The following is a 17857-nucleotide window of genomic DNA, read 5'->3' as shown; positions in this document are numbered from 1 at the left end:
GAAATGACTGGAAAATGGTATAGGAGGATTAATGGTTTATCAATGGTTAAAGAGATTTTGTTAGGAACCAGAGAACGAAATTGAATTTTTAGAAAATTATTATAAATATACAAGGTATTCTCGCGAATTACCATAGAAACTTTGATAGCGTGTACTGGGACTAAAAATAAAATGAAAATATCGTAATAAACATAATATCGTAAAAGTTGAAACATCTTATTCATCGTTCCTCAACAGCACCCCAAAGCTTTAATTATTACTATTAGATATTGTAAATATAGAAATTGTCTACCTTATTTCTTCCTGAAAATAAAAATGTTATTTGATATTTTTTTTTTTATTGCATCGTAAATTTTTAATAGAGTAAAACCTTCCGTATCTGAATGATTATACAAATGTTTTTGTTATTTGAACAAAATATATCTTAATAATATATTTTCCTGTTAAAAATATATATTATTTACATAATATAATATTGTATGATAATTTTATAAATCATTTGTTATAATTATACAAATTAAAATTTATTTTATGATTTTCTTCTTCTATAAATGTAAACTTCTTTTTATATAATTTAAACTCTTATTAAAATATTTATAAAATAAATAATTAAAATAATAAACGACAATATTAACAACAATGATATATCTTCTCAAAGCATTCATACGTAGTTATCAGACTTATTAAAATGATATAAAATTTTTAGATATTGAAACAAATTGACAAACTTATAAATTTCTATTTGTCTATTATTAATTTGGATACAAAAGGTTCTACTATATAATATTTATGAATTTATTATTGGAAATTTTATTTATAATTGCAGAATATGTTAGCAAAGACAGAATTCTGCTAAGCACCTTATAGACATAAGTTTATAGGTAATTGTTCAAACATTCACACGTGAAGATTTATGATAAATTAATATATCTTGGTTTGTAATAAAATAAAAATATAAGTAACATAAGATTTCATAAGTATCATAAAAGTAACATAAGATTTGTATTTATTTTCATTTTTATATTAATTAATAAATAAGAATTAATCATTAAATGAAACATTCTCGATAAAATTTAATTATCATATTTATCGTTCACGTATGAATCAAAAGATAGCAGCCCTATATGTATTATATCATATTATTTGCTTAAATTTACTCTCAATCAGCACGGTCAGGTTTCCTACAGTCAGGATAAGGGATACTAAATAAAGAGAACAAAATAAACTACAAAAATAAACTACAAAGCTCCTCAAACACTATTTACCTCCGATGTATTTTCATCCATCCTGAAATTTCTTAATAATTTCAAAAATGACGCATAAAGAATTTCTCTCTAAATTTCGATACAGCGAAATAAAATTCACACAAAATCACGTTGATTGCCCAGGGTTTAATATTAACGTGATGGAGATTGAATATATTATAGCGGATCTTACATTCAGATGAATTCAGATGAATACATATATATATATATATATATATATATATATATATATACATATACATATATATATGTGTGTTGGTATGATACGTTGTGTGACATTATTATAAACGAGTAGAATCGTTAATTAGAAAAATCAATCCGTGATTAAAGAATATACGTCATTCCCTACAAATTTATTCATACGAAAAAAATCGTAGAAAATCATTATTGCCAAAGTTATCCAAGAGGTAATCCATTTTTTTTTTAGCGAAACATTATATTATTTTGACAAATATTCGGAGTGAGAGCGAATAGAAGATTAATTTCAAATTGATCGAAACCTAACGATCGACAGAGTTTCATCAATGACAGTTGGCACATTGAAAGTTCTCACACGATCGAAGAGAGATTAGAATAGGGGTAGAATAGCGATAGCAAAGAATTAGAAGAAATATAGATAGAGTAAAATAGATAAACAGATAGACAGACAGACAGATAGATAGACAGAGAGAAAATAGAAGAGAAAGAGAGAGAGAGAGAGAGAAAAGGCGAATTGAGGGATATTAAAAAAGAGAGAAAGAGAGTGATAGAGAGAAAGAGAGAAAGAGAGAGCGAGTGAGTTTTATACGAAGCTGTCGTATCATTAAGGCGTAAAATTATTCGAATCGGAAACTAATTATGCATGCAAGGCGAGCGAGAAGGGCACACACTAGAGTGCAGACTAATTTCCTCGATTGGCCAGGTGGACATGCGCCAACTGACAGAACTATAAAGGGATACATATCACGTGTGTATCAGTGGTATTTCATTTTTCACGTCACAGTAATCAAGTGGCATCAAGTGTTGGTTGAACGATGGAGTCTTTCAAATCGTTCAAAAAAAAAATATATATATATATTTATTCTCATAAACAGATAACTTTTTAAATTCGCCAACTTTCTCTTCGAAATATATCGACATTTGCAACAGAAAATGAATAGAATATGGAAACAGGAAACAGAAATCGTGAAAAACGAATAAATACCCAACTATAGTCACGTTTGGACAGTGTCTCTGAAATGAGGATTAAAAGGTGCAATCATCCCATCGCCATTTTCATAATCGTCATCATCATCATCATCATCGCCTTGGCGTATATATATATATATATTTATATGCAAGATAATGGTTAAAAAACTCGAAGGCATATATACACATAATTAAGACACAAAAAAGACAGAAATATGCAAAGAGGCAATGATATATAGAGAAAGAGAGAAGAAAGGGGAGCAATAGAACGAATAAAATACAAGAAATAAAACCAAGTACATAATTACAATTAAAACCGAAGAAATAAGAACTGAAACGTTCAATCTTGATTGAAAATCCATTGAAAATCTTTTTTATAGTTTTACGAATCAAAATCACTCAATTTTTACAAAGTAAAGTAAAGAGGGAGAGAAAGAGAGAGAAAAATGTGGAAAAAGAGATGGAAGAAAAAAGGGGGAGGAAAAATAAGTAGACGAGAAAAAGATAGGCAAAGGAGAAAGAAAAGAACGAAGACATAGAGGGAGATAGTCATAAACGAGATAGATAAAGACTAAGCGAGCGAGTGTGAGACGTTACCTAAGTCCCGGCCCCAGGAGCGCTGCTGCTGCCCCACTAGATCATATATCACAAGAGGATGGTCACAACCATGTCACTTGGTTAATTGTCGCGGTAATTACTGCTACGGCTTTCAGTGGCAAAAGGACACAGAGAAAAAGAAAAAGGAAAGGGCGAAGGAATATCATGGAAAAAGAGAGCTTCTTGTGTGATTCGTCTGGTCTTATACGTTAGTCTATGTCTCTTCGTATATAAGAATCGTTTATCTTTTTTTTTTTTAGTCACATGAAAAAGGCTTCGATCCATATTTTGTCGCAACTTGTTGCGCTCTTCGAAATTAAGGATCGAATGGTGTGATTCGCAATATTTTTTTTTTCGACACATTCAATGCGCTCTATGTACAGAGAGATGTTACGTTAATTATTATTCGTATATATATAATGTATATAAAATAACTTCGATAATAATTCGGAGTTTGATTAAGAAATTCGATAGCAGAAAATTTTCAGTAAGAATTAAATATTGTCAGTTAAGAGGTATCACTAGACTAGAAAGACTTACAATTTTTGCACTTGCACTTCTTGATCAGAGTTTCGTCTTTTATATCCTCGTGGCATGCTTTGCAATAGAACCACGCCCTGGAAAAATATACATATAGAATGATTAATCATTTATTAATAATAAAAAATATAATGTAATTAAAAATAATATCTATATTTATTATATGTAATAATATACTATAATGCTTTATTTAATAATAAAAAATAATAATAAAAAATCAGATTTATTGAATAAATATTATTTTAAGAATAATAAAATATTTTTTATTCTTCTAGAAAAAAAGTAAAAATCAATGAGAATTATTTTTCTTATAAATTCTTCAATGTTTATCACTCTTCATAGAAAATGATCTAGAAAGAATAAAATTTTTGTATTATTTTGTATATTTCATTTTTAATTTAGAAGATTACTTTTTTTTAGATTTAATATAATCATATTCTTCGTTATAATTTCGTATAATTTCATTGAAAAATGATATTCTAAAAAATGGATCCATAATTAAACGATCCATTTTAGAGAGAGATTTATGATTATTATCCTACGTAAGAAATTTATAATAAAATTCCACATTAAAGCTCATCTTCAATGATTTGATTATAGAAAGAATTTATTCTCACCGCTTCACTTCGTCGGCAGATTGAGCAATGAAGAATCCCTGAGTATTTGCTACGATCTTGGCACCACGTGGATTAATTGATATCTTACTGTCGCCACCTCCTTCGCCCTTTATCTCGATTGCCAACAGCAATAACTTCAACTTCGTGAAGCATAACCTAAGATAAAGTTTTGCATAATATTCTACATCCTTTAAAAATGTATAAACAATATCATAGTTACTTTTACTCACAAGTAAGAAACATTTATGCATAAAATAGTGATTATGAAATAATAGGTGAGAATAGATGCTCAACAAATAGCGCAAAGCGTTTATATCAATGCAAACTAAGTTTGTTTTAACGTTAAATTAAATAAATATATCTAATTTAAATAGATATTTGAAAGAAAATATAATACATAATGTAAATAATATAGTTTATAAACTATAAGAATAATATTATTTATGTTAAAGTATATTATAAAATATGGATTTTAATATGCTATATATGATACATAAAGAATAATCAAGCATGACAAATAGAGAATAAATGAATGTATACACGCATAAAGCATTAATTAAATTAATAGTTTAAGTTAAATAGCTTGAGATATTCTGTAAACGTTTAAATCCAATATTATTATAATAAATATCATTATGGGAGAGAGTTATTGTGAAAGGAAATTCTAAGTGGAATATAGCAAATATGTAAATAGCACTAATAAATTCTAATAACTTCAAGATATATAAAATTTCATTGTTATTATATTTTTAATTTAATCATTGTATTACTATTATTTATAATTACTAAGTTATTTACTTTTAATTAATAATATAAATTCTCCTTCAATTTATAAATAGAATCATATAAAATTCATTTACTATATAAATCTACTACTTTATTATTAATGATTAATCTAAATTCGAGTATACTTAAATTTTATCTTCTAAATTTTTACAGGATTTCTCACAGATAGAAAAACAAAATCTTATATTATTAGTGATATGCATTGAAACATATAAAAATATTTACATGTGTATTAATGTGATGAAGATATAAAAAGTTCATTATAATTAACATTAAAATATTTATATATAGATATATATTTGTTTTATATTGCATGTTTTTTATATTACATTCATAAGCTTCCAGACACCATACTTTATCTTTTTCCATACAGAAGAGAGAATATTTTCTATATTTTGCTGCTCCAATATTTTATTTTTTCTTTTATAATAGATTTTCTATTTTTTAAAATTTAGTAATTTATATTTTATCTATTTGGGTATTTGGATGCTTTTGATGTAAAAGTGAAAGTTTCACGTGGTAATATAGAATATTAATTATAGCGTGATATAGACACCCACAGCATTACAGAGCGTTTTCAATTCATCAATTTTTCCCCATCAAAAAATTGTCAAAAAAATTTAATCCAAAAATAAATATCTAATATAATCGTATCAATAATATTCGTAAGACGCTCTGTTCTGCCACCTCGGCTAGAAACGAAAATATCAGAGGAGCATGCAAAGCAAGCAAAATTGAACAAACGGTAACTCGAGAAATATTCGAAACAACGAAATCGTTACTTGTCTAATAAATTCGAAATTCATGCGAAATATATAGAAGAAATCTAGTGCTCTCTAAACTAATAACTTTAAAATCCTAAACCTATTAAATCCTAAGCCTAAAACTCGGGAAAGAGACGAGCTAAGTGTCCTTGTTGCTCCTAAGCGCAACAAGCGTAACTATATACGTATCAAAATATAAATGCCAAAGAGCGTAATTATGATAGAAAGACCTAATTTCTATGTAAAAATCGATAAGAAAATTTGTACATGTTATCGCGCACACAAACTAAACCATGATGACAAACCAGATATGTGCAAACTAATAGATAAAGATTTTAGACCAATAATCCTATATAATATACAAATAGCAGTGCTGGGGAAAATAACCTAAAATAGTGCTGTCTTGCTAATTAAGACAAGAAAATTTGCGTCAACCTAATATATTATAATCGATAAAGTTTTATATTATTATATTTGATAGAGATTTTGAAAGATTATAGTTTCATTTTGTATCATTTGTTGTAATTCATAATAATTATCCTTAATATAATAAAAATATAATTATATGTAATAAATATATGAACTTCTAAGTTACAATGATTAAATGATATGTACATGCAGATATTAATATGTACATCTGATATTTATCAGATTAAATAATAAGTTAGTTTATCTTTATTTATTTATTTTAAAAAATATTATGAAAATATTATTTGTGCTGAATAAATATGAATAAGTATATCTAAAGTATATTTATAAAAATGAATAAAATTTCAAATATTTGAATTCAATTGTAGAATATAATATTATTAAATCAAATTGTACACTATTTTTATAATGCAAGAAAAATAATTATAGTTTGCTTTTAATTTTTATTAAATTTTTTTCAATTTAAAAAATATTCTTTATGGAAAAATTTCAAATATTATAGAATGACTAAGTTACTTCATTTATTAAATGATTAATAAAATAAAAAAAATAAAAAACAAATATTATTTATTTATATATTTTGATTAATAATAAATAAACTTTATGTAAAAATACTTATAACTTTTTTAAAGAAATTCGAACAAATTTATTACTCAACTTATTATTTTACATAGCAAATAATATTATATATAATGACTTTGTTTATTTGTTTCTTTGTTTATTACATGCTTTTCATAATTAAACTATTAATAAAAATTTTCTAATTAAAAGTTTAATTAATAATTCATGAAAAATATTTCTAGTGATTAAAATCTAAAATTTACAAAATAATTAAAATATTAAAATATTTTCAGCAATACCAATTGTGCAATAAATATAGTGCATAATTCATATAACAACTACAATTACGAGTAAAATATAAAAATCAATATCTCTAAATATTCAAAGAAATATTGTACGTGTTATGATAGCAGTAACATTAAAAATCCTATACATACCAAACATAATGTATAATTTATTTAATTCCTTTTACTAAAAATTAATCTTATCTAAAATATTTAGCTTCAATAATGAAAAGTGATGTTCAATGTAAATAATTATCAGTTGTTCACAAGGAAACTATTACTGTGATATGAAACAAATCTTGATAAAAGAAAGAAGGATACGAGCAAAATAGCGTAGAATTTGGAAACAGCAACAAAGGGATCGTTTAGTGGAAAAAGAGAAGAGAGAACCGGAAAGGAGAGAAAATGATGAGTCGAATGAGTGTTAAGAAAAATGGGCCGAAGCGAAGAAAGCGCTAAGGAAATGGTGAAAGGGAAGGAATATAAAGGAAAAAAAAAAAATAGTAGCTTATAAAAGGGGGGAAAAAAAGAAAGAAATAGACAGGAGATTTTAAAAGAGATCAGAAAGATTAGATACGGAAAAGACGTCTGAAGAGAGTGATAAATGAAGAAAAGAAAAGGGGAAAGGGAGTGAAAGAGAGTTTCGAGATAGAGAAATGGAATGACCACTTTAGAAAAGTAGTAAACCATGTGCTTGAAAGAGAGAAATATAGATAAAAAATAGTGTTAGATGTTCAGGAAAGGAATTTAAAAAATATGAAAATAAAATAGATATACAATCTTTCAAAATATATAAAATTTCAAAAATTGATTGTATATTTGAAAGTAATAAAGAAAGTTTGTATAAATGTGTATTCTATTGTTATATATTATATTATATATTGTTATATATATATTATATATTCTTTTGTTATATATTAAATATTTTTAAAATATTTTTTTTCACTGGATCACTATAATTCAAAAGAATGTAAATGTAAAAAAATAAGATGAATAATAATTGAGTTTTATTATTATACAATGAAATCCTTAACTATATATATTGTATCTCAATTATTCTAGCAAAATTAATAATAAATATGTATATTAACTCTTTGATTTTATAATTCTGAAATATTCCACTATCTGTGAAAATTTAGAAACTTAACTTAATTATTAAGACACTTGTTAGCATCATATATGTTAATTAAAAGTAAAATTATGAAAACTTTGTAATACATAACAGTTAAAACTTAAGAGGTTTTATTTTACCAAAGTATTAATATAAAAATAAAGAAAGTTTAACAAAACAAACAAAAATATTCGATGTATAGATTTTGAAAGAAAGAAAAATATCAAATAGATATATCTACTTTTTTGTTTTCAAATATATAATCAATTTCTAAAGTAAATCCTATACATATCATAGAATATCATATTTTATACAAAAAGATTGAAATGAAAAGAAATGGTTACAGTAAATTAATATTTTGAAGAAGAATTCTATGTTATATGACGAATCCATGATCATGAAATGGAGGATGGTATTATATCAAAAAAATTAAAATGAAAATACAAATTATAATGATAAGAATAAAGAAGAGAAAGATCATTCCGATAATAGTCTCTTGAAATATATATATATAAACCAGAAAATTAAATTGAATTCGCAAAATTATCAAGAAAATTAAAGGAAAATATGTAGGGAAAAAAGAGAAATAATAGAAAGAGAAAAAAGAAGAGAAAACAGATAACGGATAATAAAAATAATAAAAAATATTCATGTTATCGTGATAAGCACTACAAAAAAAATAAAAAAAAAATCAATGGTTTGTTTTATCAAACTAAGTAATGTTTGATATTGAAGAAATGTATTGGAGAAAACTAAAAGAAATATTGAAAAATATAAATAAAATACTAAAGGATAGAATAATGAATAAATCTATATACAAGATACAAACTTTGATCACTTTGATTATATCTGTTACATATTTTTAGATATATAAAAAATTTTATTTATAAAAGTTTTGTAACACGAAATTTATGTTATTTTTAAATCATTTTTCTAAAATATTTTTAGCAGAATGATATATGTTTAAATTTTAATTCTACAATAGATAAAATGATATTAAATACTATGCAAAAAATAAAAAATATAAATTTATATAATTTACAATTTATAAAAAAAAATATGAAACTTCATACGTTGGATATTATTAAAATAAAACATTTAAAAAATCATTATAATATACAATCTTATATGATTAGATTTTATTTGAAATAATCATATAATGATCACTTTTTATATTATTTCATTATTATGAAATAATTTTTAATTTTATATTTTATTTGAATAATTTTTTATTTAAATTTCTCAAATAGCTTTCAGTATTAAGTAACTTTTATAAATTAAGATAATCAAAATTATTAACTTTTTATAAATATCCACTCAAGTTAAAAAAAAAAGATATATATATGTATAAAAATTTAAAAACAGTTTTTTTTCTTTTTCATGTTAAAAATTTAAAAATTCTTAATAAAAGTATTCTGAAATAACATAAATCTAATTTGATTTTTTCTTAAATTCTTGAATTTCATTTAGCTAAATGATTTCAAATTTTTTATAAATTATATACTTATATACTTAAGTTAAGTTAATTATATAGTTAAGTTCATTATTAATTTTAATAATTTTAATATAATTAATTTCCATTGACGATTCTTTTTCTCATCTAGCAAAATATATTATACTATTTTAATGAAAAAAAAAAAGAAAAAAAATTTAAAATGAAATATTAAAAAGCAATATTTAAAAAAAGCGAAAGTGAAAGATGAAAGATAGAAAACAATAAAATAATATATATTAACAATTAATTTAAATAGATTCTAAGATATTAAATTTTAAAATATAAAAAAATAAAATATAGAAAGAGAAAGAGAAAGAGAATATAGAATATAATAAAAAAAAATCGATGATGAGAATTGGCTTGATATAGAAAATTGAAAGAAATTATGTATCGATAAAATTAAATAGTAAAATAAATTTTCTTCATATACCATTTCCAGAAGAAAAAAAACAACTTTAAACACACAATCAATTATCCAGGCTATATCGATTAAAATAACAGGTATTTATCGATTAAAATTGTCCAATCAAATTTCCATTATTGAAGGAATATTATGTAGTAAATTACAGAAGTATATTTTATTACAGTTGGTTAAGTTAAATTATTAATGCACACTTTTATATTTTTTAGAACGCAATGAAGTTGTTGTAAAAATAATAATAATAATAATAACAACTTCCCAAATTTATTATATATTTTTCATATTATTTAAAATTCGATCAATAATTATAATATACAATACATATACGAATGATACATAAAAAATGTTGAAGAATATTAATAAATATATTAAAAAGAAATAGTTATTTTTTTTTCCTAGAGATATTTATCACTGGATTTATCAATTATTATTATAACGGGAATTGAATAAAGTATAAGGAATTTATAAAATACATTAAATATTAACCTACTTGGAATGTAAAACTGCGAGCTCGTTCAAGAAGTTTTCTATAATTCGTGTGAATATGTTATACATCCGAAAATGTATGCATCTGATGTAAAGTAGAGAGCAGCAGGCATGCGTGTACAACGAACGTGTTTTGTTAAGAGAAGATTAGAACGCTACAACTAAGAACACACACTAGAGAAGAAGAATAAAAATGGAAAGAAAACCCGTCTTCATATGTATATGTATATATTATATACATATATATATCCCTAAAAAAAAATTTATGCATAAAATGTCAAAAATATATGCCAGATAAAATTGAATATATTATTATAATATATTGCTAAAAACAATATATTTCTTTTAAAATGTTTCGTCATTTTATACTGTATGAAGCCGTAAAAATATTACTAGAAAACAAAATACAATCTTAAATAGATGATATGCAGATTTCGTCGGACAAAATTTTTCAAACGTTAAAGATTTAAATAATGAAAATGATTAAAAAATAATATAATAAATCATTAATAAAAATATTGTGCAATTATTATTTTTAATTATAAAGTTAAAATGATTTTTAACTCATTTCATAACTTTTTAGTTTTTATATTCATTATTATTATATTCATTATTATTTATTATTATTTATAGTTCTTATATTATTTCATTTTCTAATCAATTTTCAAATAATAATTGCAGAATACATTGTAATATGTTTGTTATGTTTAACATAAATTACTTTAATATTGAATCTGAAGGACAGAAATAAAGCAAATTAATATTTAAATTAGTATTTAAAGATTAGAATTCTTTAAACAATGATAAATTTATTTTAAATTAAATATTTGATCGAAATAAGATAATTTTTAAAGCTAAATGAAATAAAAAAAATTTTTTTAAACAATATGTAATAATTAAAATTAAATTTTAAGATTTAAAAAAAACTTTGAGAGTTATTGTATTCGCATAAATTGTCGCGAAATCTGCACCGATTTGGCATCACTACTACTTCTACACGCAATATAAAAAAATTGGTGCAAAATTGTTCGTACAAATTGGTGGTGAAAACCAGAGATAGCTGGTTAACAAAAAAGAAAAAAAAATAAATAAAAATAACAAACGTTACTATTCAAACGATCGGCTCAATATCATATATATGTGTGTGTGTGTGTGTGTGTGTGTGTGTGTGTAAAAATTTCAAAGATACATTCAAAATATCAAATTACCAAACAAAACAAAAACTACACTAGCCAAAAAAAAAATAATAAATAAATAAAAAAGAAAAAACGATCCCGATACATGAGAGAAAAAAAAAACATGTTTCAAGGGATAATCAATAAAACCGAGGTGAAGGGTGACAATTGTAATCTCGTAATCAATAATATAGTATATAATATGTATATGTACACGTTTCACACCGATGAGGTACATTTAAAAAGTGTGCGAGATCAACAATTATATAAAAACAGGCAGAGAAACAAAAATCTCGCACTATCAGTGTTCATTTTTCGAGTGTCCAAGTATATGTTGCATATGTATGTAAAAATCTTATTGTCACAAATTGTCGTTTTTTTTTTATCACGCGATCGCTACGTGTTTGGTTTGTGTTTGTATGCATGATGTGTCTTGGGTATACATATATTTTATATAATATATATATGTATCTATATATGTATGTATATATGTATGTATATGTATGTTGATAAAAATTGTTTGCAACGTGTGACAACCAATGACAGCGAGAACTTACTCGCTGGCTTGGGGAAATGTCATCCCGGTAAAGGACGGGGAGAGGGTTTCCGTGTACATCTCGCAGCCCGTGCCCTGCAGGTAATCATTCTGCCACGCCTGAGTATCCGGCGACTGAAACACCAACCAATCAAGCCCCACGTCATCAAACCTTTCATAATCTATCTAAATAACTGACTGAGCCTGACACGAGGAAGAACGCTGACCTCGTGGTCCGCATCTCGTCGTGCAGGATAAACAAGATAGGATAACACCGATTTTCGCACGATTATCATTCATCTGTTAAATAGATATATTATTGCAGAGTGTCTCAGCACCGATACGTGATCAAGCCGACGAAATGGATAATTTTAGATACAAAAATGAATCGAAAAGGAGAGAATGAAAATTCGTTTTGAGCTTCGTTCTCGAGTAAGAATAAGTTTAAGAGTTTTCTTCTTCTTCTTCTTCTCTTTTTTTCTTCTTTTTAAGATTGAAATTGATAAATTTTCGATTGAGATTGATTAAATCGAATAAATGAATATTATTACGTGTGAAAATAAATGAAAAGTAGAGTGAAATTGAGATTTGTGAAAATTGAGATTGAGTATTTGGTTATAGATATATATGTTGGGATAAATTTAAGGAATAATTCTTCGAGATAAATATTACAAAAAAACTTCGTTTTTTACTCAGTGGTAACTAAAAATCGATAAGAATATCCATCGGCAAAAGTAAGTTTCACGAATGAATATAAGGCAGTTGAAGGAGAGTATGATTATCAAGTCCAGAAACTTACTTCGTACAAGTGTATCATAGAAAAGAAAATTACGAATTATTGAAGATTACATTTTAAAGATTTTTCTTTTTCCTTTTCTAATAACATTATTAAATTTGATTGAATAAATAAAGATCCAATTTACTTTGAACCAACTAACTTAAAGTTTTCAACATATCATTAGTAAGATCATTATAAAGAATATTTATCCAGAAATCAACACACCTATCATATGCAATTTATCTTATAACTCCATTAAATTTTATTAAAATTATTAAAATTTTAAATCGCTATAACTTTAGAGATAGTGACTTTTAATCGATGAATGAAAGATCGTTAGAAGCGTGGAATCTTGCTCTTTAAAATGCTTTTTTATTTATCCTGATACGACTTCCGGTTGCCGAGATATCGTCGTGTAAAAAGAAAAAGTAAAAGTAAAGTAAAAGTAAAGTAATTTTTAATCGTTTGCTATCTCTGTCTTTATCTCTTACTCGATTCTCTCCCTCGCACTTTACTGATCTATCTAAAACTTTAGACAGATTCTAATTCTTGGAAGAACGTATGCATTTCCAGGAAAAAATGTAGGTCAGGAGGCTTATTCATATTCTCAGCACTATCTTAAGCATTATAGACACTTTAACTCTCCATATCTCGACAACTGATTCAGATATCGGAATGCAACAAAAAGTGAATTTAAAGATATGGTTTTTACTATTTTCTGAGGGTTTTTGATGGTAAAATTTTCAACTTTTTTTTTACATTTTTTACATGAAAAATTGAAATCTCATTCATGATCAAAATAATATATTGTTTCGATTTAATTTGGGTCTATAATCGAATGTTCTATATTCAGTTAAAAAATTATCTTGTGTATTCAAAGAATTTTCAAATTTGATTTTTTTAGAAACTAATATTCAAATTAAAAAATTTTCTCCTTTTTTTTGTTTATTTTTATATAATATTCTATTCATTATTCATTCGTATTCAATCAGAAATCAGACAATATTATTCAAACTTAAATATTTTTCAAACTTAATTTACTCGAAAGCAAAGCCTTGAAACAATTTAATCCTTTTCTTTCGATTCATTTATAGCATGTAGAATCATTTCTGCATGCTTGTACTATTCGTTCTGAAATACCCTGCATATGTGGTATTTTTTGAAGAGAGAGAAAGATTTATCAAGAATAACAAACGATTTGAAATTGTATAGGAATATTCTAATTATCTAAGTTAGTTTTCTGGAAATAAAATTTGATTAATAAAAATTTATAATAATATTCTATGAAATCTATCTACGTTTTATGTGATCTGTTTAATTCTTTCGAATATATATTTTATTTCTTTCCCTTTTTCTTAATGGATAGCTCAGAACAGATAAGTTATTTTTATTAGAATTTTTTATTTTACTGACCTTCGTTGAATGAAATTTGAATATTTCACAGGAAAAAAAAATTATACTAATCTTACAATTGTCGAACATCACACTACGATTGTATACGATTATACCTAACCACAATTATTACACACAATCTTGACCGATTGAAAAATTCTTGTTATCTATCGTAAGGCCAATATTTTTATAAATATAACCAAATAAGTACCATTTTATGCATCATATATTCGTTACTACACATATCTATGATAGATATAATCCTGAACTGGTAATGACCAACAACAATTTTTCACTGACACGAAGTAACAAGCACTGCATACGTAAGTAGTACCTTCGATTCTCTTATATGGAATCGCCTTTCAAGACTGATCGAATCACTAAGCGAGATTGAGATGATACCTACTAGCTATAATTCCTAATGCTTACCAATCATCCAGTTGCCGTTTATGCTTGTCGTTGTTGCAAATTTTTATTATACGTACGGTGAGCGTTCGAGTCAATCGATACTGTGGAGTATTCAAGCATAAAAATCACATTTTATATTACAAATTACGTTTCTAAAATATATGCAAGATAGAAAAAAGGATTTGATGCGAAATCTTTAATTACATATACATGATATATAGGTAACTTTTGATTTTTCAATGTTCAAATGTTCATTGTGCAATTTTTGTAAAAAATTATATAATACCAAATTATAACCATGAATAAAATACTGCTTAAATCATTTTTAAATCGATTATTTAATCAAAATGCTTTATCGTTGCACATAGTAAAATTCCTTTTACATAAATCCTTCTTCCACATAAAATTCTTTTGAAACAAATCTTTTTGCAAACCACGGTATAAATCGGATCGACTTCAAACCGTACGTAGAACTGATAGAGAAAGAGAGTGAAAAATACAAAAAACGTTACTGAAGCGATTAGAGGTGGCTTACATCGATTAGGTGTAGAGCACAGATACGGTACTGTACAATATACAGTTAATACGTTCATGTATAGTATAGATATATAGATGTAGATATAATCCATATAATGTATATAGCGGAGTGGAGCGTAGTGAAAGACATAGGCGAGGCGAAGCTTCATCCTTTTTTTATTTTTTTTCTCTTTTTTTTTTTTTTTTTTTCTTTTTTTCGTTCCGACTCAAGAGACTGCGAATCCTTCTCCAAGTGATTCCGTCGTCGTTAACGTGAACACAAAAAGAACCGAGGTCGACCGGAATCCGTATTACTCTGAGACAAAATTGAGAATTTTCGAACGAACTAGTACAGTACTATTAATAATACTTGAACGTAATAATATAAATAAGTGAAAAGTTCATCGATATTTTCGATTATGATAAATTGTAACATATCCTTATTATTTATATTTTTGAACAAGAGCACATTTCCTATATGATTTTAATATAATTTAAGATATTTCATATTATTCATTGTTTCAACAGAAAACTCGAATTAGATGAATATCAATATTTTTGTTAATTATATAAAGTAGAATAATGAAGAGTCAAAAGATGAGAAAGATGTAGAAAATGTCTTTTATATTTATATATTTAACAAAAAGTATTTATATATAGAATTATTTTCGTATTTTTCCATCATAATTATTCATACATTTTTATTTATTATTATTCAAATGCGTGTAATTGAGATAATATTGTGATCCTCCTATTTTGTATTATTATTTATAATAATGTAAACATTTCAGGTATTCAAAAGATTATTATAAAATCATATAAAAAGCTAATTATATAATAGATAAATTATTATAATAGGACAAGGTTACTTCTTAAATTCTATTTTTAATATATAAAAGAATAAAATAATATAAAAAAAATAATATAACAAATAAATAATAATAATAATATAAATAATAAATAATATAAAAAAAATAATATAAAAAAAATAAATTTCTATGAAATTATATTAAATTAATCTGGCAAATAGATACATCATTTCAACATATTTCTCAAATTTGACAAATTATCCGAATCGAGTAACTCTTCCAATTAGTGATTAATTATTTATTAATTCAGATCGAGTCTAATATAGACTCGATAAAATATTTGTCGCGTTTTAGATGCGTTGTTAATACAAAATATGGATATGTATAATATGTATATATATATATATATACACATAATGACTCGACACAAATGAACGGAATCACAGATCACGTCTCTTGAATCAGATATGCAGGTATCTGTTGGATGTTGGATTGGTCATGGACCGACTTACTCAGTGGCTTTGGCAAAGGGCATTCCAATGAAGGTAGGGCTCAGTGTTTCGGTGTACATCTCCATTCCAGTTCCACGAAGGTAGTCATTCTGCCAAGCCTGCATATCGGGTGACTGGTACCAATCAACCAACCATTTCTAAATTACACACGCTCCTATGCATGTACGGATTCGCGCTTTTGTTCACAGCGACACCAATCTACTTACGTTTCCATGATTTTTTCCAATTTTTCAACATGGATAATTTAAAATAAAAACGCAGCGGATAAAAATACCTTTATATTCAAAAATGATTTTCGATCAATTTTAAAACGAGAAAAGCGAGATAAAAGTAACAGAGTGGTATTTTGGTATTTTATGTACGTATTATTTTTGTATAAGAATTAATAAAAATCGCGAGGTCGCTGTGACAACAAGTGAACCGTGAAAAAACCTAAGGAACCTTGTTCACACATGCATAGATGAAAAAGATCGGCAGATTTTTCTGTCGTCCTTAGAACGACATTCTACTGACCGTCTTGAAGGAACGCATGGCGAAAAGATTGGCCATCATCGTGCTGAAACCCGGCGCTAGACAGGACTGTGCGATGAAGCCCAGTTTCAATTCGGCCAGGCAAATCACGTCGTCGCCCTGTTTCCAGTCCCATGATGGAATGTTTAGTAAGTAGGCCTGAAACATAAAATTTCAAATTGTTCGAACGTATTCGAATATTAATATAAAAGTGTAAAAATGTACATATGAGTTCATTGAAACAAGATTTTTTTTTTGTCAAAAAATAATTATTTGAATGATGGAAAAAAGTCATTAAAAACTCTGATGAATATTTTATTATAAATAAACGATAAATTTATTTAAATATAATGATAAAAAGATACACATCACTTTTGTTTCTGAGTGGTTCGTATTTATCATTAAATTAATTTTATTATTTCATTTTATTAATTATTGATTGTGAAATAATAATTATTCATTATTTTAATTACTTTCCGGAAATAGCGCGCATTATTAACAACATCGTTCTCAAAACTGCATGTTAAATAATATAGAAGGTTTAAAATTATTAATCTATAATTTCTATCTAAATATATATTATATATAGATTCATTAGAATTAAAATATAGTTATATTTCTGATTGAATGAAAATTTATGTTAATTTTGTGAAAAATTTTAACGATTAATAGAAATAGAAAATCGAAAATTACCAAAAT

At 25.3% G+C, this 17857-nt stretch overlaps 1 protein-coding gene across 29 annotated transcripts in view; it reads right to left on the bottom strand.

Annotated features, from left to right (window-relative positions):
* The window catches only part of LOC122714514 (calcium-activated potassium channel slowpoke), a 122604-nt gene that overhangs the window by 31313 nt on the left and 73434 nt on the right, over positions 1–17857 (bottom strand). For 20 of the 29 annotated variants that reach the window (XM_043935889.1, XM_043935895.1, XM_043935899.1 and 17 more), the window contains exons 10-13: positions 17162–17317; positions 12256–12368; positions 4187–4342; positions 3570–3646 (exon numbers count right to left, since the gene is read on the bottom strand). In XM_043935889.1, coding sequence (XP_043791824.1) covers positions 3570–3646; positions 4187–4342; positions 12256–12368; positions 17162–17317 — 502 coding nt within the window. Of the gene's footprint in view, positions 1–3569; positions 3647–4186; positions 4343–12255; positions 12369–16648; positions 16747–17161; positions 17318–17857 lie in introns of all 29 variants that reach the window. The other 9 variants (XM_043935896.1, XM_043935908.1, XM_043935900.1 and 6 more) reach the window with 1 other exon arrangement.

The sequence above is a fragment of the Apis laboriosa genome, unplaced genomic scaffold, assembly GCF_014066325.1.
Source record: "Apis laboriosa isolate Shangri-la unplaced genomic scaffold, ASM1406632v1 scaffold30_cov140, whole genome shotgun sequence".
Lineage (NCBI taxonomy): Eukaryota > Metazoa > Arthropoda > Insecta > Hymenoptera > Apidae > Apis > Apis laboriosa.
Note: the sequence above shows the minus strand (reverse complement) of the source record. Positions and strands in the feature narration are given on the sequence as shown.